At 40.0% G+C, this 23478-nt stretch overlaps 1 protein-coding gene across 5 annotated transcripts in view; it reads left to right on the forward strand.

The window, feature by feature from the left end:
• NHSL1 (NHS like 1) overlaps positions 1-23478 on the forward strand; it is a gene marked incomplete at its 5' end in the record, with an annotated part of 211643 nt that overhangs the window by 166911 nt on the left and 21254 nt on the right. For all 5 annotated transcript variants that reach the window (XM_081094563.1, XM_081094565.1, XM_081094564.1 and 2 more), the window contains 2 exons: positions 9686-9810; positions 20663-20855. In XM_081094563.1, coding sequence (XP_080950689.1) covers positions 9686-9810; positions 20663-20855 — 318 coding nt within the window. The remainder of the gene's footprint in view (positions 1-9685; positions 9811-20662; positions 20856-23478) is intronic.

Consider the following 23478-nt stretch of genomic DNA (forward strand, 5'->3'; position numbering starts at 1 on the left):
TCACTGCTTTCTGTGGAAGCTTAGTGCTAGCCAGGGAGATAAGATAGATGTATGAGTCACTCACGTACAAGGTTGATGGTGGCATCATTGAGTCTCACCCTTGTCCCTGGGTGTTGTCTTTAAAACGTAAATCTGATTATACCTCTCCTTTGTTAAATTCCTCATCAGCTCCTCATCACTGACAGGATAAAACCTAACTTCCTCAGCACCTGGCAGCTTTTCTGACCTGGCCCGTTAGTCTAACTTCACCTGCCAAATCACCCTTCCTGCCCCCACCCCCCCACCCCCACACCAGTCCCATGCTTCTCTCCCCCCTCCACCCAAGTTCTTTACCTCATGCCTTCACAGGTAAAGATAAGGTCCAGTTGGAATGCCAGCTTGTCTTGTCTGCGCTTTCTCTTCACTGCGAGCTCCAGTCCATTCCTTTTCCCTCTGACCCACAACCTCTCACACCTGTCCAACTCCTGTTCTTCCTCGAAGAACCTGGCGGGTGCCCTGGTTCCCACAGAGCTTTCCTGGACTTCCCAGGGCAGACCCTGGATGGATGCCTTCTACACTTTTGCACACATTCCCACGGAACATTGTACCCCTCCATTAAACGAAGCTACGTAATTGTGTTTACATGTTTATCTTTCCATCTGATAGCAAGATCCTTGGGAGCAGGACCTTTGCTTGCCATTTGCACGGCCCCAGCACACACCCCAGTGCGTGCTTCGTTCTATAAACACTGTTGGGTTTGTGCAGGTCCTGGGGAGGTCGTCTAGAACTCGGGAGAGATGAGAGCCAAAGCCACATTACAACTGGTGAAAATGTGGGGGTGCGATTAGGGCTGGAGAGGGTGAGGGGTTGAGCCTGGTTATTTTAGGGGTTGGGAAGAAGTTGGTACAAGTAGTTGGGGAAGAAGAGAGGAAATGAGGATTGGGCCGTCGTCATGGTGCTCATGGATGGGGAGAGGGTCTGCATAGAGGCCACTGAACTCATTACATAGCCATTGGTGCCGTTCAAGAGAGCGGTTTCAAGGAAGTCTTTGGATTGAAGAAGCCAGTTTGCATGAGATAAAGAATTATTTTTATAAGCAGAAAAAAAATGCAAATAATTTTTAAGAAATAAAGTGAAAGCTGTCAAAGCAAAGAGAAAAGTGCTAGTTTGAGATGGCAGGGTCGAGGTGATGTTATTGCTTGCTTTAAAAACCGGAGCCAATTGGAACACTGTTGTAAAGGCGCCATCGGGAGGGGAGATTTCAGATACAAACAGAGAATGGGAGGATGTTCCCTGAGGAGGTGGTAGGCAGTGAGCTCAGAGGCAGGCGGAGGTCAGGTTTCACCCTCTGTCTCCTCCACAGGATTGGAGAAAGCGCTTCTTGAGATGCAGCAGGAGAATGTTGAAGTTGTTCCTTAGGTTGTATTGGAGGCTTGATGGAAGCTATATGCTAGTTCTTTGATGAGAAGGTTGGCTTTCATTTGGTGCTCTCGTTCAGTGCTTGTGAGTTTAATTAGGTTGACTTTTCAAAGACAAATGGTAATGCTATCAAATAGTTTAAGAAATATAGGTATTTCTTTTGGAATTTATGTCCTTAGGGAAAGTTGCCTAACCAGGTGAAACAATGGATTAAATTCTCTGTTGAGAAAAGAGAAGAGCAAAGACAAAAATAAGGAATTGATGGGTTGGAAAAGCTCTACCGAGGGGCAGTTGAACTTCTTTTGGTTTGATGGCTCACCACATTTGTGGTAACACTAACCGCTCTGAGCATGGTAGCCCTGAAAGAGGAGTTAGTAACCTGTGAGAGGAAGTCAGGTGCAAAAGCAAAGGAAAGGTGAACACTCATTGCTTTTACAGGAGGTAAAGAGACATGTCCCTCGCCCCCCTTTTTTTAATGCTAAGCAACACACAAAAGACAGAATAGCAAAGACAGTCATTTAAAGGATCCAGGTCTTAACAAAGCACTATGGAGTGTTTAAACAAAAGGCTTTTTGTTTTGTTTTTGTGTCTGTAGCCAGTCTGCTGTTTCAGCAATTCTATTTTAATTCCTGATAAAGTGAGTAACTTGAGTGGCCTCTATATTTCACCCGGGGCAGCATAAAAATGCTACATTGAAGCTACTGTGGATAAGGTTTGTTATCACTCACAGAACAACTGAAGTCTCTGGTGTTGGTTCAGAATCTCTGCAGGCTACTTGATATTGAGTAACCTTGGTGATGCTCCACTACTGCCAGTGATAGGGCTTTTTCATTGTAAAGTGAAATGATATCACCTCCCATTTGGCTGTGCTCTGATGGTGCTGGGCCAGAACTGGCAGACCCGTCGGACTCTCACGTTTGTCCCGGGCATCAGGCAGCTTCGCCTCAGCTTCAGTCAGCTTGGGTGCTTCAAGTCTCCATAAAACAATCTGTGTATGTGAAGAGAGGAAATGTTAACGTTTAGTTTTCTGCAATGGCAAATAACCTTTTAAGAGTCATGCTTTCCATGGTTTGCAGTGAAAAATAATGCTAATGGTTGTATGCAGCCCCCTTAAGTTTAATACTTAATTCTTTACTTTTGGGGAAGGTTTGTATTCCACTCTAATAGGAATTAGCTATAGGGAGAGTTGTTAATCAAAATGACCTTTTTTTTTTTTTTACTCTTCCACATAAAATGAGAAGGCTTGCAGTGTTTAATATCAACATCACTGATCCCAGGCTGTAGGGGAAAAGGAACTCTTTCCAGCTTGTTAATATATTAGTCAGCACTAATAAATTCATTTCCTTTTTGTTGAGCTGGTGACACAATTAATGTGTGCTTTTTTGTCTCTAATACTCCATCTTCCCCATCCTGATCACTTTATTTTGCCAAACACACTGTGTAAATTGAATGAGAAGTCATTTGGAATTGTGCTAAAATAACTTAGGCATAGGAATTTGGCTGCCTCCTTATCATTCTCCCCCCTCTCTTGGCAAAGAAACCCATTTATTACAAAGATGGCATTCCATCACCATCTCCTCTTTTCTACATTATTCCTCCCCCAAACTTTTTCTGGGAGTTTTCTCTGTGACATCTCTCCTACCTGAACAGAAATCTATTGGGAGTTGCCCATGATTTAGTTAGTTTTTCAATGTGGATTTGGTCAGTTCCCCTAAAGGTCTACCAAGACTAAATTTCCTGGTTAGATAACCCTGAGAGAGCATTACACAATATCTTTCCCATTCATCCTCTCCCACCTGTTCTCCCCTCATCCTCTTATTTCTTGACCATAATAAACATTGATGGCATGGCTGGTATAATTTGGAGAACCACTGCTCCATAAATTGTCATGTGAACTTCTTTATCTGTCAACTGATTTGTAAGTACCTTGAAAGTGGGAATATATCCCTTTGGCCCCACTAGCTCAACGCAAGCTAGGATTTGAACACACAACTATTGACTTTCAGAGTTTGAGCTCTTGACTGCTGCCATTCATTACCTGGCTGTTGTTAGCAGGTTTCTTGAGAAATTGAGAGTCATTGGCCCTGATTGGCCCTCTCTTTCTTACCCACATTTAAGGAAATTATACTCTAGCAGCTGGAACATTATGTCTTATATGCACCATTAAGAGAGGAGATATTTACTTTTAGAACTTTTAGGGGAACTTGGGCTTAACCATTAAACCCATACATATTCTCCTTTTCCTTTTATGTTTTTATGGTGCTTAGGGTGCTCAGTATCATTGACATGAGGATTGATGAAGAAGCGGTTTTATGGTCTCAAATATGCATTTATTGGAAGATAAATTTGGACTTAATACTCCACGTATAGGAATACTCTTTTATGTCATTGTAGGTATTGCTATATAACTACATATAAATTATTACCCTAAAGGGGAGAGGGGAGAAAAGAATGAATCATTAATGTAATACTAAAACAAAAGGGCATACTTATTTGGAATCTATCATTAAAATTGCTTTCAAATTATCTAGGAAAATATCCATTGAAAAGATCTATATTAAATCTATGGTGCTTTAAGCTTTCACATAGCTTTTCAACACACTCGATATGCTACAAATTACTGAATAATTTAAACATTTGACCATTTATAATTATGTTATAATGTGTTGATTCTTAAAGACAATTTAAGTATGTTAACGTTCAACTGTTTTGAATAATTTAGGAAAAATGCCGATATAATTTTGGAAAATTCAATATGCTTGACTCGCAAAGCAGCATCTTAACTACAGTATCAGTATGGTTTCTTTTTCTCTTCCAGTATTACCACACCCAGTAAGTTCATGAACTAGAAGGTAAATCTCTTCTATTTTCAAATGCAGCTTGGTTTGATTTTTATCAAGAAAATAAGTTATCTAATATTTATAAAGCATAGTATTTGAGTGAAGTAAATTTTTCCTACGTGCTTACTTGAAGGCTTAAACTAGATCCTTTAGCTGTGTCATAGCCAACACAGACAGCAGTGAACTAAAATTGCCTTTCTTCTAAACATTGTAGGGCTTGTGCTCTTAGTCCTCTGGTCCTGGATAAAGACATATAATAGAACTGGTTTTTAACTGTTCTTGGTAATCTGAGGGATAAGTAATGGGATAGGAGCTTGGAAATATGGGTCTACCAGGAATTTGACACCTGGGTTTCATAATTCATAAGACAAATAGATCTGTTTCCTGTGGCAGGACGCTTAGAGCATCATGGAAAGAAACTGTGACTGGGAAGACCCTATTTCCAAACGAGGTCACATATACAGATACCGGGGGTTAGAACTTCAACATCTCTTTTTGAGGGACACAGTTCAACTAACACATACTTTCAGATCAAGGAACCTCTATACTGCCCTTGCTTTAGTAGTTACGCTATATTAAATACATTCACCACCCACCTGGCTGATAGCCTGCCTCTATAAAATGTCTGTAAGTAGGAGGCTTCAGGTTATGTAAAACCAATTAAGTCATGACTGTAAGTTCTGCAGTGAGATCAGTTAACATATTTTAGCTCTGTTTTGGATTGAGAGCAGTTAGAACTAAGTATCCAGGCTATTGACAGTAAGAGAATCCTAGTATGATGTAGGTAGGTATTGCACATCCTTAGGAAAAAATACAGCCTCATGATATTTTGATAAAGATGGAAACAACACCTTTGTAAAATGGTAGAAACTTAAAGAATTGTGCAGCCAAGCAAATCTTGTTATGGGCTTGCTTATTGGATTTTAAAAGTGGGAGAGTTGGAGGTAGTTACGGTTTCCATGGTATATTCTGCCAGCGATGGCTGTGTTTGAGCATCTGCCACATAGAGCGAGCGGCCTGTGCCAAGTTCCGGCTTACCCTCACCTAGTCTCCCCTCGGAGAGCAGCTCACTGGGTCGTGCTACTGAGTGATTCCCACGGCAGCTTCCCCGGAGGAGTGACGTCCGGGCTTACAGAGGTGGAACCTGAGTTTCCAGGAGGCGAAAATGTCCCTGAGGTCTCAGAGGTGTAGGTGGTTCCAGGTCTGTCTGGATTCCAGACATTCAAGGGGCTCCTCCATGCAGACACAGAGGGTTAGCCTGTCACTACTGTTGTATATTTCACATTCAAAGCCTCTCAGCCTCATTCAGGGATTGGAAATAAAACATTAAGTAACTGTTGGGGGAATGGTAACGGGGATCTGGAAGACCTCAGATTCAGTGTTACTCCTCTGCTTGGGAGAGTTATTAGAGTTGTGTTTGGATATTCTCATTTTCTCCCTTGCTTATGAGGTAGGATTGCTCTTTCTTGTCCCCTGTGAAGGTAGGTATGGCCATGTGGCTTGTTTTGTCTAAAGAAATAGTAGCGGAAGTAACTCCTGGGTCCTTCCAGCAGAGGTTCCTCTAGCAGGTGTAAAATGCAGATTGTCCCAGCACAAGTGGGGTGGGGTGGGGGGGTAGGGGATGGAGGAGCCTCCCTCTGCCTGGCCCCAGGTCCCTGAGAGACTGTGGTGAGCAAAGCTCCTGCCAGCTCAGCCTGGATGAGGAGATGAGCAGAATGTGCAGCAAAGAGACTCTGGTTTTGTTAAGTCCCTGAGATTTTGGAACTCTGTGTCTGCTGCATATTCTAGTTCAGCGGTTCTCAACCTGTGGGTCACGACCCCTTTGGGAGTCGAACAACCCTTTCACAGGGATCGCCTAAGACCATCGGAAAACACATATATAATTACATATTGTTTAGTGATTAATCACTATGCTTTAATTATGTTCAATTTGTAACAGTGAAATCGGGGGGGTCACCACAACATGAGGAACTGTATTAAAGGGTCGCGGCATTAGGAAGGTTGAGAACCACTGTTAGTTAACTGTGGCTGATTCAACAAATTAAAGATCATAACATACAAAGTGGAAGTTCACCAAGAGTTTCCAGTAGAGACAATTATTTGGAAAATGACTCTTTAAAGCTTCTTGCAGGAAACTCTCTTACCATGTCTAAAATATTAAAATGAAAAGCCTGAAGAACAGCTTTGCTGCATGAAAGTTTGGAAGCCAGAGCAGTATTAAATTCCCGGGGTGGTTGGATAGCCATCTCATTCTGTGACATTATTTTTGTCCTTCTATATTGCAAACGTTGATCCACCAAGAATTGTTTGTTCATTGTTCTTGCACTAAAGAAAATAATTTGACAGGTAAGGAAGGAGGAGGAAATTGGTGGTTGGGAAACCAGAGGACACAGGGAACAGTGACACCTTTGTCCAGGCAGCACCGAGAGAACAGTAACAGGGTTTTACTCTTAATTTCTGTTGCAAGAGGAGCATGCGTTAAAGACAGATATTCCATTACATTTAGTATCTTGTTTCTAGCCTGGAGTTGCAGGCATAACCCAGCTTTAAATTCTGCTTTGCCTTGCAGTTACTCCGTTGAGTGTGTGAAAAGTCTTTGTTTATTCATGATGGCTTGCACTTATATCTCACTCTACAGACAATAAACTCCATTTTTAACGAACAAAGCCACGGTTTTAGAAACTGAGAGCTGTTGCAACTTGACAGGAGACATTTTCCTACATTTCCCCTAGAGTTGGAATAAGATAAATGACAGTGGATACTGAGGAGTTTATTAGATTTCAGGAAGTTTGTAAGATTCAGAATATTGGTGATCTGCCATATATTTACACTGCCTAGTTTAATCTTTGACCCAACATCAACTTTCATTTGATATCCTACTATTTGCTATATTACTATTTAAACATTTCTCTGACATAAACTTCATTGAGATAAAAGGAGGCGTTGCCTCTTAAACTAGGGTCAAACGGTGTCACACCGTTTATTATTAGGAGTACTAATAATTGCAAGACTTTTATGCTTTTAGCATAGGAATAATAATTTTCCAGTATTTTGGTCTTTTAAGATGTAACATGTATGAGGTCATTTTTGTCATTTTAATATTCTTCTCGAGAATATCATAACTAATACCAACTGTAGAGATGATCTAGTTCGGGAATCCTTGTTTCCTTGAAGGGGAATCTTCTTCAAACGTTACCTGGCGTGGCATCCAGAATGCAATGTAGATTCTTAAAACAATAAAATTTTATCATTTCAAACATACTTACTATTGGGTCCATTGGTGAGGAGAAAACTACTCTTTTGAACAACAAAAAGACTTCATTGAAAGGGGCCTTGGCCTTCACTTTGTATTTTGTTTCGTGTGGCAAGTATTTGAACTACACGGTAAGTGGCTGCAAGTGGTAACAGTTTTTATGGGTGTGTTTTACAAGGTGCACTCCTAATCCTTAGGAGACTCCAGTTTTGTAGGACCACAGAAAAGTTAATGTAGTAGCACGGGTTAATGAAATGTAAAACTGTTGAGCTTGAGTGTTATTGTTTTTTAAATCTAGCTTTACGGTAGTTAACGAAAAAAATTACAGAATCCCCAATGGCATAGAATAACATTTGAAAACTACTAATTATGGTGTATGTAACAGTATCTCTAGTATAGATTCTGGTTGTACTATTTTTTTTTTTTTTAGAAAAATTGTCAAATATTGGAGAAAATGAAAATATCTCTCATTGAAAAGAGTTAGGTTAGCATGAGTTAAATACTTATTAAAAAATAAGGTATGTTCTGGAAGTTGCAGAAATTTTTTTTTAATTTCCATTTTACACAATAGTAAGAGTGATTGCTAGCTCAGCCCACAAATTATTTATCCCATAAGTGACTTAAGTAATAATATTTTGCTATCTTTTAATTATATATGCACTTTTAAATTAGCTTGGCATTCTATTTGTGTTGTGTTTTGTTTTTAAATTCTCATCAAGGGATGTGTTTATTGATTTTAGAGAGAGAGAAAGGAAGGGGGAGAGAGATATCAATTGATTATAGGCACCCTGATCAGGGGTGGAACTCCCAACCTAGGGATGTGCCCTGACCAGGAATTGAACCCACACCCTTTTGGTGTGTGGGACAATGCTCCAACTAAATGAGCCACCTGGCCAGGGCTAGCTTGGCATTCTAAAGATCCTCATGGCTATTTCAGTGGGCTTTTTAAAACTCTGATTTGTAGTCCAGGATTGGAAACTTTCCACTCCCACTGTGTGGTAGCTAAGGAGAGTGAGGCTTTTTTATTCCCTGGTTGGAGAATTTTTATCCGTGTACGAACGCAACTACTGTCTCCTCTTTGAAGAAGAATCATAGATCCCAGTGTTTGAAAGGAATTCTGAAGGTGGCCTACTTTGGTTCTGTGCTTTTACGTACATGGTTTTGTAAAGCTGTGCAAAGAGGAAACTTTCCCAAAAGCAAACACATTTGGCACTCCTTTAGCAAGCTGGATATTTAAAGGAACCCCGTGGCAAATACTTTTGCAAGGTAAATGCTCCTCTAAGGTGACATCTGGGTAGTGGGAAAGCTCCTGGGGCTTTATTATTTTTTAAAAATATATTTTTGTTGATTTCAGAGAGGAAGGGAGAATAAGAGAGAGATAGAAACATTAATGATGAGAACCATTGATCGGCTGGCTCCTATACGCCCCCTACGAGGGTTTGAGCCTGCAACCCTGGCATGTGCCCTGACCAGGAATCAAACAGTGACCTCCTGGCTCATAAGTGACACTCAGCCACTGAGCCACGCCCGCCTAGCAGCTCCTGGAGTTTTAAAAAGCCTTTGGAACTCTGCTGCATTCCCCCTTCCCAGCCCCACCCCCCGCAGCCCCCATGACAGTAATTAGTGCAGTGGGTCCTCCTTGAGGACAATGTCCAGTCTCTAAGCAGCCAGTGGCCCCAGTCCCCCTGTGATCCAGGGCATCATGCCTCCTGTTTACCTGCCACTCGGTGGTGCCAGGCATTCCTCTGTGGACTGGCAGGCATCTCAGTTAATTCATATTAAATTCAGCACAATGACTATAGGCTGTTTGGCACCAAAGTTAAAATGAGAGCATTATCACCAGTGATTTCTCATGCCACTTCCAGCTGACATGAGTCTAGGAAACAAGCCTAGCACGAGGATCGCTTACGGGTTTTGATGTGGAATTACATAGGCAGTTGTGTGTCAAAAATTGACGCGGAGGGTTGCTGTGAGGTTTGAAGGTGGTCCCTGTAAAATATAGGAGCTTGGCATGGAGTGTGTAGTAGTTGCTATACTAATTCTTAGTCATTTTTATCATTTCATTTTTAATATTATTATTGTTTTGAAGTCTTATTATGCCTAGGAAAGTGTTACCAGAAGCGGTAAATAAAGAGGAGTAAAGGCCTTCTGGTTCCTAACGCCCTTTCTGCGTCCCATCCTGTGCCTTCTGCAGAGTGTGATAAGCTGCGGCGGGATGGCTACCGGAGCTCTCAGTACTACTCCCAGGGACCCACCTTTGCCAGCGCCGGCCCACCCAGCGAGGAGTATCAAGATGAGGATGATGAAACCGATCAGAAGGTAATGCTTCTAAATTCAACATGGGATCCCAGAACGGAAAAAGGAGATAAGTGGGAAAACTGGTGAAATTAGAACAGGGGTGGGCAAACTTTTTGACTCGAGGGCCACGATGGGTTCTTAAACTGGACCGGAGGGCCGGAACAAAAGCATGGATGGAGTGCTTGTGTGAACTAATATAAATTCAAAGTAAACATCATTACATAAAAGGGTACGGTCTTTTATTTCAATAGTTTTATTCATTTCAAACGGCCGAATCCGGCCCACGGGCCATAGTTTGCCCACGGCTGAATTAGAACAAAGTGTGTGTGCTTTTTAGTTTAATAGTATTATCCCAAGTAAACGGCTTAGTTTTGATAAGTGTGCCATGGTTTTGCAGCGCATCAACATTAAGGGAGACTGGGTAAGGGTACACAAGGAATTCTCAGTACTATCTTTTGTAAATTTTCTCGAGAGCTAAAATTAGTCTGGAAGAAAAAAAAAGTTCCTGATCCAAAGAAGTTATTAAAGGAGTATAATCAATATATTTGTGCATTTTGAATACTCTCTTTTGGGTAAAAGAAATAAAGTATCTTATTTCTGTTGTTTTGCTTTTTTCATGTGACCAAGAACCTAGTGAGATTACAAAGAAGAGCTCTAAGTATAGCAGCATAGATTCAGCATGGGCAGTGCTTTTACTTAATATGATAGCGCTGGGCAGTTCGCTTTTGTGATGTTTCGTATCTGCATTCCTTTTTCTCACGCCACCTTTTGTGATATGTGCAAACTACTTAAGACAAATATATTTCTCAGTACTAAATGCACACGAAAGAATAAAAATGTATGGAGATTTTTAACTTACATAGTTTTATTTTTCATTTTATTAAGAAATGACTGACCCAAATTACTTAAACAAATAAGGTTTGATGAACAGAGTTTGCTTTAGAAACCATTTTAAATTAACCTAAGAAATTTCAGTGGAATTTAGGTCAATACATCAAAGTCTTATTGTTTGCAGAACATTATCTAGAATTTATTATCCTCTCTCAAGTAACATCAGAGAAAAAAAGTAGGTAACAGTTGTTCAAAAATAGAAAATTACTACCTTAAACTTTTGGTTTTCTAATGAAGATTAGACCCAAGTTTTTATTACAGAACTAGAGGCCCGGTGCACGTATTGATGCGCCAGTGGGGTCCCTCGGCTTGGCCTGCAGAATTGGGCCGAAACTGGCTCTCCGACATCCCCTGAGGAGTCTCGGATTGCGAGAGGGCACAGGCCAGGCCAACTGACCACACCAGTGCATGATCAGAGCTGGGGAGGGACACAGGAGGTTGGCCAGCCAGTGAAGAACCGCAGGAGGGCTCCAGGGTGTGTCCAGCCCATCTTGCTTAGTCCCAATCAGCTGGACCCCAGCAGCAAGCTAACCACCGGTCCGAGTGTCTGCCCCCTGGTGGTCAGTGCACATCATAGCGAGCGGTTGAGCGGCCTTAGCATATTATTAGCATATTATGCTTTGATTGGTTGAATGGCCAGCCAGTCATCTGGACACTTAGCATATTAGGCTTTTATTGTATAGGATAGCCTATCATTAGCATATTACGCTTTGATTGGTTAAACAGCCAACCAGTCAACCAGACACTTAGCATATTAGGCTTTTATTGTATACTACACTTGATCTTAGCCAAAAGGCCGAGAAGCGATAGGCTTTTATTATATAGGATATCTTTCCTATTTCTGTAAAGGTGTTTGGACATATTAGGTTAATCATTTGAAACTATAAAATACACAAAGAAAGTTTCTTACTATAATAGGAAAGCAGTTATTTCAAAGTTGACCTGGTCTTTAATTTTAAAAGCCTATTTTTTTCTCTTGTTGATATGAGTTAGAAAAATAAAAAAAAATCAGAAGATGAATTATATCATGAGGGTGTTGTTTTGATTTAAAATTTTTTTTAGGTTTATTGAAGTATAATTGACAAATAAAATTGTATCTAGTATGATGATTTGACAAAAATATACTTTATGAAATGATCATCACACTCAGGTTAATGAACACATCCATCCCCTCACATAGTCACCGTGTGTGTGTGTGTGTGTGTGTGTGTGTGTGTGAGAGAGAGAGAGAGAGAGAGAGAGAGAGAGAGAGAGAGAGAGGAGAGCGCTGAAGGTCTATTCTCTCAGCAAATTTCAAGCACACAGCACAGTATTATGTACTGGACTGCAGGGGTCCTCAAACTACGGCCCGTGGGCCACATGCAAATACAAATGTTGTATTTGTTCCCGTTTTGTTTTTTTACTTCAAAATAAGATATGTGCAGTGTGCATAGGAATTTGTTCATAGTTTTTTTTTTTTAAACTATAGTCCATCCCTCCAACGGCCTGAGGGACAGTGAACTGGCCCCCTGTTTAAAAAGTTTGAGGACCCCTGTATAACTGGAGTCACCATGCTGTACATTAGATCCCAAGGAGCTTGCTCATAGCAGACTGAAGGCCCGTACCCTTTGATCAGTGTCTTTCCATCTCCTTCACCTGTGAGATTTTAAAAACCCAGCTATACTTCAGCCTTTCTGTGGTGCTCAGGGAAGGGGAGCATTTAGTTTACAGTGGGACCCGGAGAGACAGGTGGTTTCTGGGTGCAGCCTAGTGAGTATGCAGAGTCCTCAGTGCAAATCAGCAAATCGGCATTCCAAGACCGCATTCTACGATCTTCCTGGGAAATGGAAGCGTAGTTTCTAAATTCTCGCACAGCTGTTTAGTTCCCAGATGCCTGAGAGAAGTTCAGTCTCTGTGAACGATTTTCTACTCTTACGCGCATTGACACGGACCCCTCCAAGCAGCCTCTCCCAAACGTGCGAGAGAGTGTGGACAGGTCATTGGCCCTTAGAAAACAAGGCTCCTGTCCTGTTGGAAATAAGTCAGGGATCATGATTACACACACACACGCACACGACATGGCATGTCCTAGTAAGCATAAGAAGTACCTTATTCTATCATTTCTCGGCAGTTTAACATCTGATACGGATTTTTTGAGCAGGGAGATGGAATAGGAGCTCGCTCCATCCACAAATTTCGAGCTTTAGCTCTTCCACTTGTTTGTACCTTGCTCTCCCTCTCCCTTCCTCTCTAAAATCAACAAAAACATATTTTTTAAAAAGGATAAGATCTATATGAAAAAATTCAAATACTATAGAATACCACAAATAAGATTTGAATAAATGAAAAAACATATGCTCTGAGATTAGAGGACTCAGTATCAAAAGCTGTCAATTCTGCCCATGTTAATTTATAACCTTAACATAATACCAATAAAAACTTGAGCAGTTGGTTTTTGTTTTGGTTTGGAGTTATTTAGGGGGTGGAAGGAGGAGGGAGGGACTGAAGAGGCTCACCTGAGGTTCATACCTGGACAAGTTGTGCAACTGAAGAGCAGTGAGGAAGGAAGAGGGGCCAGGTGCTGACCCATGGAGTCAGGAATTACTCCAGTGTGGCCTCTGAATGTACAGACGAGTAGGACCAAACATTAAAAACAGTATGTAAAGTTCAGAAATAGACCCTAGTCTGCATGGGATTTAGTACCTGATCAAGTTGGCACTTGAAATCAGGTGGGAATCCAGTAACTATAAAGGGCTCCCAGCCAGCAGTTTATGGTCTCCATGTTAAGACCAAGGCCCCTAACTACAACTCATGTTGTTAGTAGTGGCTCTAACAGTTGGGGTCATTGTTAAGAACAGAGTCTGTAGAAGTCAGATTGGAGGGAAAATTCTATTGGGAAAACCCTTCTTTGTATTTCCTAGGTAGGTGGTGGGGATGGAGATGAAAGGTGAGGAGACCAGTGGACTGTCTGTAGAAGGGACACATGAGTTAAATGTTTAGGCTACAGATGCTCTGACATCAAAAGCGGTGCTTAGAACAAAAGCATTACTCGCATTCAGCAAATACTAAGCATTTGTTATGTGTTTAGGACAGAAGCCCTATCCTAAAATGAGAGTTGCTAATAAGGTGAAGGTTAAGAACATATAAGTTAGAACAGAGAACCTAGAAGACATCTGTTCTGGTTATTTATTCTGGATAATTATTTTAGAATAATAAATGCAAAGCATTTGCCAAGTAAACCTCAAGTTTATGGTATGAAGAAAGGTATTTTGCTAATGATATCCATATATATCTTTCAAAGTGGTGATGTAGTGTGACAAGAAAAAAATTGTTTGAAGTGTTTTCAACTATGTATGTTCTGTACATCACCTAAATATTAAACATGCTGCATGAAAAATGCTGTCGCAAAGGGATGTAGGAATCCACAAAATACTTTTTATTCATCCGCAAAATCAGAGAGTAAATCATTGCTTTAGTGGTGTTCTAGTCTTGACATTTCTGTTCTGTTCTTTCAGTTTTCATTCTGTGCCAGGTACTACTAAGGAGGTTATTCAGGTATTTGAAGGAAGTTCAGCTATAGATGCCAAAATACATCCTGAGTTGATGGGGCATTTCTCCAACTGCCATTGTCGGAGGTTATACTTGATGATACGTTCACCGAGTCACAGAAACGTTCATAGAGGCCCCATTGTCTCAGCAGAGAGCACGTCAATCCTGAGTTACTCAATCTCTTGTGTAAAATTCACCCCCAAACAGATAAATGAGGCTGCATTATGGCAATAAACAGTTGGCTTTAATAGTATTGGTAGAAACTGAAGTTTTCTTTCCTATTTCCTGTTATTCTTTGAACTGGCATCGTGGGGTCTGTTTTAGCCTTCCATGATAAGAGAGATTTGAATCACGGAGGACTCTGAAGAATGCAAAGAATAGCAGCCTTGCCCTGTAGCTGCAGGTGCCGGGGGCTTACATAACACGGTGCTTGGGAGTGCTGTCTGGGCCAGCCCCCACCTGTCTGTGGCAGCGGTCTTGGCTAAATTGCTCCTGAGCTTCAGTTTCCTCAACTGTAAAGAGTTATAAACCACATGTTCTGGTTTAATCAGGACAACCTGGTTTACAGCTGCTGTCCTGTGTAATTATTAATAGCACCACCTTCACGCTCAAAGGCAGTCAATCAAAGAATAGATCAACCAGAGGACTTGTATGCATGCATATAAGCCTAACCAACAGACACAGACACCAGGGGGATGAGGGCATGAGGGCATGGGGGGGGGGGGAGGCGTGGGGGGAAAAGGACACATATGTAATACCTTAATAAAGAAAAAAAAAAGAATGGATAGTAAATGTACCCCAGTGAAACCAGTGAATTGCAGGCTCACAACAATATGCATGTGTCTTAGAAAACAAGTAACAGTGCAAAGAGCATGATACCATTTTTATAAAAGTCCAAATAAATATAAACACCTAATTTAGGCATATTTATACGCACTTATTAACAAAAAGGAAGGGAATGATTAACACACAGTTCAGGAGAGTGGTTACCTCTGGGGAAGCAGGGAGGAGCGTGGAGGTGGATGCAATTACTGGTAATATTGTGAGCGTGGGTTGGGTAGCGAGTTCTTAAATACTCATTATGTTGTACTATATACTTTGGATCTATGATTTACTCTAATCAAAAGATCATTAAAATAAGAAATTACTATATCAGTTAAAATGTATACTCTAATTACCTATTTTCATTATTTTGAGGAAAAGAACACTTAATATGGGATAGTTTAAATCCAAACTATTTTAATTCAGTACCTGGAGTACGTGGTAAGAAAGTTTAGAGTCCTTAAAGGTCTAGGTTTTGTGATAAAGGGACTAATATGCTGAATAAGAGAGAAGGAACAATTAGTTACTTAATAACGTGGGTATGAAAACCACCTCCCAGCCAAATCATGGAGTTGCTGGGAGGGCCATGAACTGTGCTTTTGTGTGGATCCATGTCCACCACACGTGGTCTTCTGTGTTGTTGAGATTGGGTCCGGGATTGGGGAAGGAAAAGGAGAGAACAATTTGTAAGTCAGGATCTCTCGGGTCTGAGTAGAAGCGGCATGTAGCCAAGAAAGACTACAATGGTTTTGACACCTTATAAAACTATCTAGAATCTTCAAAACCAAGAATCAACCCAAAAGAGATACAATTTTGGGAGTAAAATCACCAAAGACTAAAAGGACTAGAATGTATGTTGGTGTCCTCTTCAATAGTGTCCTATGTTGTTTCATCGGTTCAATGTCTATTCTTATGTAATACTTGCTAAGTGAATATTTTCCAATTTTTAAAAGCATAGCAGATTTTTTTTTTTTTTTTAAAGCCTGGGCTAATCTGTGTTTCACAGTTCAGCCTACTCTTTGGTAACTTGGCCATTTGCCAAAGAGACTGTACGTCAGGCTCCACTGTCCATCTGGTGGGAGGCTGCCTGGTTTCCAGCAGGACTTGGTGGGCTCTGAAATGCAGGTCTACCAGCATCCAGAATCCACACAACCACCACTGGGGGCAGGTGATCTCCCTGTTTGAATTAAGTGATTTGACACGAGGAATAGTGGTTTCTTAAGTTTTATTGGTGACTCTAGGTTCCTTCCAGGACCAGATTATAGGCTATTGGTGAACATTATTGACCAATTAACAGCTTTAAAAACTGCATTTAAGTTCTGAAAGCAAGGCAACTTCAAACTCAGTGTTTAAAAAAGTAACTCACCCTATACTGAGGGTTTCCATTCCACTTGCCCACTTTTGAACTTTCCAGAAGTAAAGTTATTTTAGGCCACTTTCTTATTTGTAAAGTGAGACTAGTGCTGTGAAAATTAAATGAGGTACCAGTTCCTTTAAAGCCTGTAACCCTGGGGAAGCCATGTAGAAATCAGTTACTAGATGGTGGTCCCTTTTTTATTTCTGTGTTTTAAAACTATTTTTATTGATTTCAGAGAGGAAGGGAGAGGAAGAGAGAGATAAAAAACATCTATAATGAGAGAGAATCATTGATTGGCTGCCTCCTGTATGCCTCCTACTGGAGATTGAGCCCGTAACCCCAGCATGTACCCTTGAACGGAATCGAACCCAGGACCCGTCAGTCCACAGTTCTGATGCTCTATTCACTGAGCCAAACTGTACAAAGAGCTACTTCAGAATTCTGACATAACTCTTACAGTTCCGATTTAAAGGCTCCTAGAACTTACATTCTCATGGGAGAGACAAGATAAGTAACTAAAATATGTGTATACTGGTGATATGTGTGTATTAAAGAGAAGCTTAGAAAGCAGAAAAGGGGATATAAAATCTTGGGAAGGAGTTAAAATTTTAGGTAGGGTGAACAGCTAAGACCTCGACAGGAAGGGGACTCTTGACCAAACTAAGCACCTGAAGAATAAGAAGATTATACTTGTGTGGATGTCTGAGGGAAGGACGTGTCAAGTGGTGGGAGCAACAAGTACAAAGGCCGTGAGGCAGTAGTGTGCATGATGTGTACAAGGAACTTCGTGGAGGAGGATGTGACTGGGTAGAATAAACAAGGGACAGACTAGTTGGAGATGAGGTCATTGTTGGCAGGGGCCAGTTCATAGAGCACGTACGTAGGGTTTTGTCGGCCATAGTAAGAATCTGGGAGGTTTGAGAGGAGGAGCACCATGACCTGGCTGTGGTGCTGGGAAATCCACTATTGGAAGGGGAGGAGTACGGGAGGGTAGTCAACAAGGACAGAAGCGTGCAGGCCAGAGAAGAGGCTAAGGTAGTCATCGGGAGCGTTCCCATGTCTGTCAGTACTTGTGCTGTGTTGTGCCATTGAGATGCAGGAGGTTTTTTCTGTGTTCCTGCTGCATTTATAAATACTAGGAGGCATAGGTCAGGTCATTTTGGAAGTCATACCATCCTGGTTTTCTAATTTTCTTCAGTAGGTTGTAGCACTATCTAACAGTCACTCTGCACGTAACGTTACCTGTGCCCTGCTGGTCTGGGAAATTTTCTTGAAATGAAGGGAGCACTTTACAAAACAGATGATCTTTGTCAGTTGTCACATTGGAGCTGTCCCTGGTGATCGTCCCATGGTAACGAAGCTCACTGAAGTACCGTTCCACTGTGGTAGTTATCGATTCTGACAACTGAAAGAAGTAGGTTACTGGCCTGGTGAGCACCGCTGAGACGCATGCAAACCACAGAACCAAGCTCCTCCAGGTCCCTCCGGCGGACGTCACACGAAACGGGAACCCTCTCCGCAGGATGTCACCGTGCTGTTTATTCTCTGGCCATCTGAAGCTTTCCTTTCTTTTAAAACTTTCAGTTAGGATGTGCTTCTTATGGCCTTCGAAATTTGTGTTATATTTCAAGGTTGCCTGGGGAATTATTTCTATGTAAATATGTCAGAAAATTGGAGTGACCTTTTAATTTACTAGATTAAGCTTGAACCTCAGACATGTGACCTTTATACAAATTGATATGAAATTCTCAAAATGTTCTTTAATTTATGTGTATGTGTAGCTACAGTGTAAGCGTAGAGAATCTGTATTATAAATCAAACTTAACACGAGTAGCACAACTGCAAAGGGGGCAGAAATAATTGATTTATGTCAGCCTGGCTTAGCTGCTGCGGCCGACTCAAAACATTCCTTTGTCTTTTCAGGATCTGTAGGAGCTGTAACCAGTGTCAGATCAAACATGAATGGATATGGTGTAATTTAGTATCATGATTAAGATGTCAGTAACATATACTCCAGTTGAGTATGTTCGTTATTTAATTACAGACATTTTATAGTTTCTTGAGGTGAAAAAGAAAGTAGAATATCATTTTACATGTTTTATGCATTAAGAATTTCAAGTATAAAATACTGAGATGTCTAGTTATATAATTTATATTTTTATTTCTATAATGCATTTATTATGGATAGTCTTGCAATAAAAGAAAAGTGCAGGTATTTGTCAATTCATGGTTTTGTTTTCAGGAAGTCGCATTTATATGACCACCACCTTTATGGCCATGACATTTAACTGTCCTAGACATTTCCACAGCTATCCTCTCATGAGGTCCTAAGAGAACAAGATATTCCAATTTTACAGCAAGGGACCTCAACATTTAGAAACAGCCTAAAGGTCCCTTGACTGTAAGTTATAAAGTGAATAGACTCCGGTGTTTGGATTCTTCACCTAAGACCCTATCCCTAACACGCCAAACCATTTTCATCTGTTCTGTGTAGCCCTCTTCAGATCGTGGAGTGCGGTACTTGTAGAATAAATACAGGTATTGTGTGGGAAGGTTAATTCATTAGCAGTAGTGATGACAGTGCTCTCTTCTAAGTGTTTGAGATTTCTAAATGATGGGTTTCTATAGATTTCTTACTGATGTCCTCTTAAAAACTTGCGTTTAATCCTAAAAGGCATCAACATATGCTTTTTAAAAATGGATCAATCCTTGCCTGGCTGGTGTGGTTCAGTGGTTGGGTGTTGACCTATGAACCAGGAGGTCACGATTCAATTCCCAGTCAGGGCACATGCCCAGGTTGCAGGCTCGATCCGCATTTGGGAAGCAGGGGGCGTGCAGGAGGCAGCAGATCAGTGATTTTTCTCTCATCATTGATGTTTCTATCTCTCCCTCACCCTTCTTCTCTCTGAAATCAATAAAAAATAAGTATTTTTTTAAAAAGTATCAATCTGTCCAAATCAAATGTTGGGTGAAAGAAGTCACAAAAGAGACCTGCAGAACTTTTCCTTTACAGAAAATTCAATACAGGCCAAGGACGCTGTGATGTTAGAAGTCAGGACAGTAGTTACCCTTGCTTTGGGGGAGAGGAGAGCTGCTGAAGTGACCTGGGTCCGGGTTTTATAGGTGTTCCCTTGGGAAGATTCACTGACTTTTTATTCTTAAATAAAACTCTTTTAAGTGCTTGTTTTCATAGATGGTAGTTTAAATGCTTTCAACTTGAAGAACTGTTCTTATACATTTATTCTTATAAACTGCCATCTCCCAACAAAAGTCAATTACCCCTTTTTGTTGTTGTGCCTGAGCACAGTGTATTTCTTTTGAATTCTTGGAGCTTCCTTCTCACCAACCCAGTTGCCACGGGGCCATCATCAGATGCTTGCCAAAATGCATATTTTTTTTTTATTGATTTTTTTACAGAGATGAAGGGAGAGGGATAGAGAGTTGGAGAGTTAGAAACATCGACGAGAGAGAAACATTGATCAGCTGCCTCCTGCACACTCCCCACTGGGTATGTGCCCGCAACCAAGGTACATGCCCTTGACCGGAATCGAACCTGGGACCCTTGAGTCCGCAGGCTGACGCTCTACCCACTGAGCCAAACCAGTTAGGGCACTTGCTTACACTTTTTAAGATGTTATGGGAGGAACGGTATTAAAGACGGTCCCCAGTTAGGATGTTAATCTGTATCAAAACCGACACTGCTAGAAATGTTCTCAGGGAATTCTGATAAGGCTCAGAGCACAGCTTTAGTCAGCTTCTTATAAGTAAACAATTTCACACAAATATTTTTCCATATAAATGGTTTCAGAAGAGCACAAGTAGTCAAACAACAATAGCTCTATCATTTTCTAAATGTCCCTTGAGGCCAGAGCCTAAAGGAAATGAGATTGAGGCTAGAAATTATTTTGAGCCAAACTACATTTTAATAAAAATGGAAATTGATGGTCACAGCCCTGTTGTGTCTCTGGGCTTCTTATGTTAAACTGAATCCATAATCTTCTGACCACAGGAAACAGGAAGAACTTAAGATTCTGTGGGTCAGCAAAACCTTTCGCAGTCATGGTTTAGAGACTGGCCTCTGCGAATCATAAATATTACGGGTCATGCTCAGGATACTGAGCAGAGAGAGTTCTTGCAAACCATTGCTTCTGTTCCTAAATGTGACCAGGTGTTTTTTTGTTTGTTTGTTTATTTTTTTGCTTCAAATCAGTTTAAAAAAATGTTTCTGTCATCTATTTACACACTGTGGCTTCTTTTTCCTCATTCTGCCTACAGGGTTCTATCTCCTCCTTGGAAGAGGAAAGACATATTTCCATCAGGAGACCTAAAACGCCAACCTCAAGTGACTTCCCTGACCTTAATTCTCAGACGAACTGGGCCCAGTCTCTTCCCTTGCCAACACCAGAAGAGAAGATGCGACTGCACGCCCAGACAGTCCAGGCTGATGTGGTTCCTATTAACATAACCGGTATGCGTCGCTGCGTAGACAAGGTTCATAATGTACTCCGGAGAGTGGCTGTGGCTTTCTGTTGTTGTCATATGCACTTAGCATTTTATGCATCAGAGGGAAAGCTGTAATATGTGTATATTCCTTTGCTTAATGAAGGGAGTACTAAAACATATTTGTGTGTGTACATGTAAAATAACTATTGCTTTTAAGTTAGAAGACTGTGTCACCAAAGATTGATGTGGAAGAACTCCGTGGTCCAGCCACTCATTTAAAGCCTGTCGTTTTAAATTGACTTACCTTTAAAATATATTTTGATTATATGGAGACATATTCTAAATGTGATTTTGGATAAGAAAAACTATGTGCGTTTTTTTTCCTAAAGGGCTATTTTAAGTAATATTTATAAAAGTTAAAAAAAAAAAACAATTTTGTGATGTTTCTTAATGATAGATTTTACCTTTTTGTTTTCTCAGGTAAAAGAGGGAAAAATTACTTGAAATAAAAATATCAAGTGAATTAACAATAATAACTAGAAAACGTATTTTAAAGAAAACACAATAGGATGATAAAGTTATATTTTGATCCCTAAAATTTGAATTCTACAATCTTCAAATAAAAGTTAATTTTTTAATATAAATTTTTAGAATATAAATCGCCACGTGTAAAATTCAAGTTCTTTTAGAATAGTATGCTCAAGTTTGAATCACCTGTGATAATTAAAGGTGACAAATTACAAGGTACATGAAGTTCAAAGTCAGTATTTCACAAACTTAGATGAGCTGTTAAAAATATCAAAATTGTCCTGTTTTATCACGTTGGTAGGCATGTACATAGTGCAAAATAGATGTGTTAAGGGTTAATAGCTTCAGCCATTGGACTGTGTGGTAGAAAGAAATAGAGTACTGATCATCATCATTGATATCAGTCCATACAAAGCATGGCTTATAGGGCTAGAATCTAAAAGAAATCAGGTGACCAGTAAGGATGAGTTTTCATTAAAAAGTAGGATGAAAACCGTAGCAAACTTGCTGCATTTCTGAGACTATTACTGTTGACTGCCATTACAAAGCTTTTTGCAATGGCATTGGTTAATTTTTAGAGGACTAATGACATTTTGATAGTTATTGGAGAATTTTTAAAAACCTTGCACTTAAAAATTACTTTTAGAACTCATTTTGAATTCCAGAGAAATGTAATAAATAAGTGCATGAATTATTTTCAATTCCATGTGCATTTCACACATTTATTGTGCATAAGCCTTAAAGGAAGAATATCATGGCATTTTAATCCATTTTCTTTGCAGATAACATCATTGATCTTTCTGAATGTGATTCTTGTTCACCTAGAGATCATATTTTTTTAAAGATTATTATTATAAGTAGCTATGTTTCAGAACAAAGTATAATGTTTATTGCTCAATGAAGTACATAGGTGCATATTTTCAGTAAGAATATGCATTACATTATTTGATTGATTAAATGCAGCAGAAATGTAATTATGTATGATTAAGTGCCTCAGGAATAATATCATAAATAGATTGTGCTATGAAATATGACAGTCTGTAATGGAATTAGGATAAAATATATTATTGTGACATTAGTAAATTTAAAGCAGAGTAACTAGAATTTTAGGAGTAATGAATTATTTACAATGAAATGCATTGTCACAACAGGAGACAGTGTCCTTTCTTTGAGCTTTAATTCTCTCTATTTGATATGAATTACATAAAGTTTAAAAGGAGGCCTTCAGAATGCTACACAGGAAAGGTTAATGACAAAAAAAAAGAGCAATATGAGTTATATCAAAATGCAATTTATTTTTGTGTGGTTAATGTTTTCAGAAATGTAGAAATTAAATATAATTTCTAATTACATATGTATTGATCCATTTTCTGGATACATGTGTTCAGGTACACATACATATATTTCATAAAGGGAGTAGTTTTTCTAATATTCTGATATTAAAAAGCATTCAATTAAAAATTGTCACTTTTAGTAGTTGAATTGACCTAGGTTAGACAGTTTCCTGCGACTTAAATGACATTTTCTAAAGCCCCAGATGACTCTTGAGATAAAAATGTACCTTCCTGTTGGGAATTGTCATATGCTCACTTATCTGGGTAAACATTGAACGTCTAGTTGGTTTTCAGTAAGGTTCAGCTGGGGGAAAGTGCCGACAAATATATTATTTCAAATCCAAAGGGAAGCCCGCCAGGCATAGAGGTAGAGCAGTAGCGCAGTGAGCTGCAAGCTTGGAAACCAATTTAACCCCTTTAGTTGTAGCTCTGTGGGACTCAGCATGTTCTAAATGTTGAAGAGAAAAAAATGTTTAAAATAAATGTATATATGAGCATGTTTCATAATCTGCCATGTGGGATAACAACTCTTCCACCTGGAAAATAAGAGTGGGTAAACATACTTAAGCAGTTTTTACAAACTGGCTTTGTATTGATGTTTGAGCCAGCAAAATTTATTTCTAAGTAGTAAGCCTGGCTGACTAATGCCATTTTTCAGTGAAAGAGAATGATTCAATTCCTCTCATATATTTACTGAATATTCAGTATTTACTGAATAACTACTTTGTGTCAGGCATTGACATGAATCGTGGTCCCTGCCTTCAAGAAATGTATAGTCCAGCAGGG

This window comes from Myotis nattereri (assembly GCF_964212035.1).
Source record: "Myotis nattereri genome assembly, chromosome: 6".
Taxonomy (NCBI): domain Eukaryota; kingdom Metazoa; phylum Chordata; class Mammalia; order Chiroptera; family Vespertilionidae; genus Myotis; species Myotis nattereri.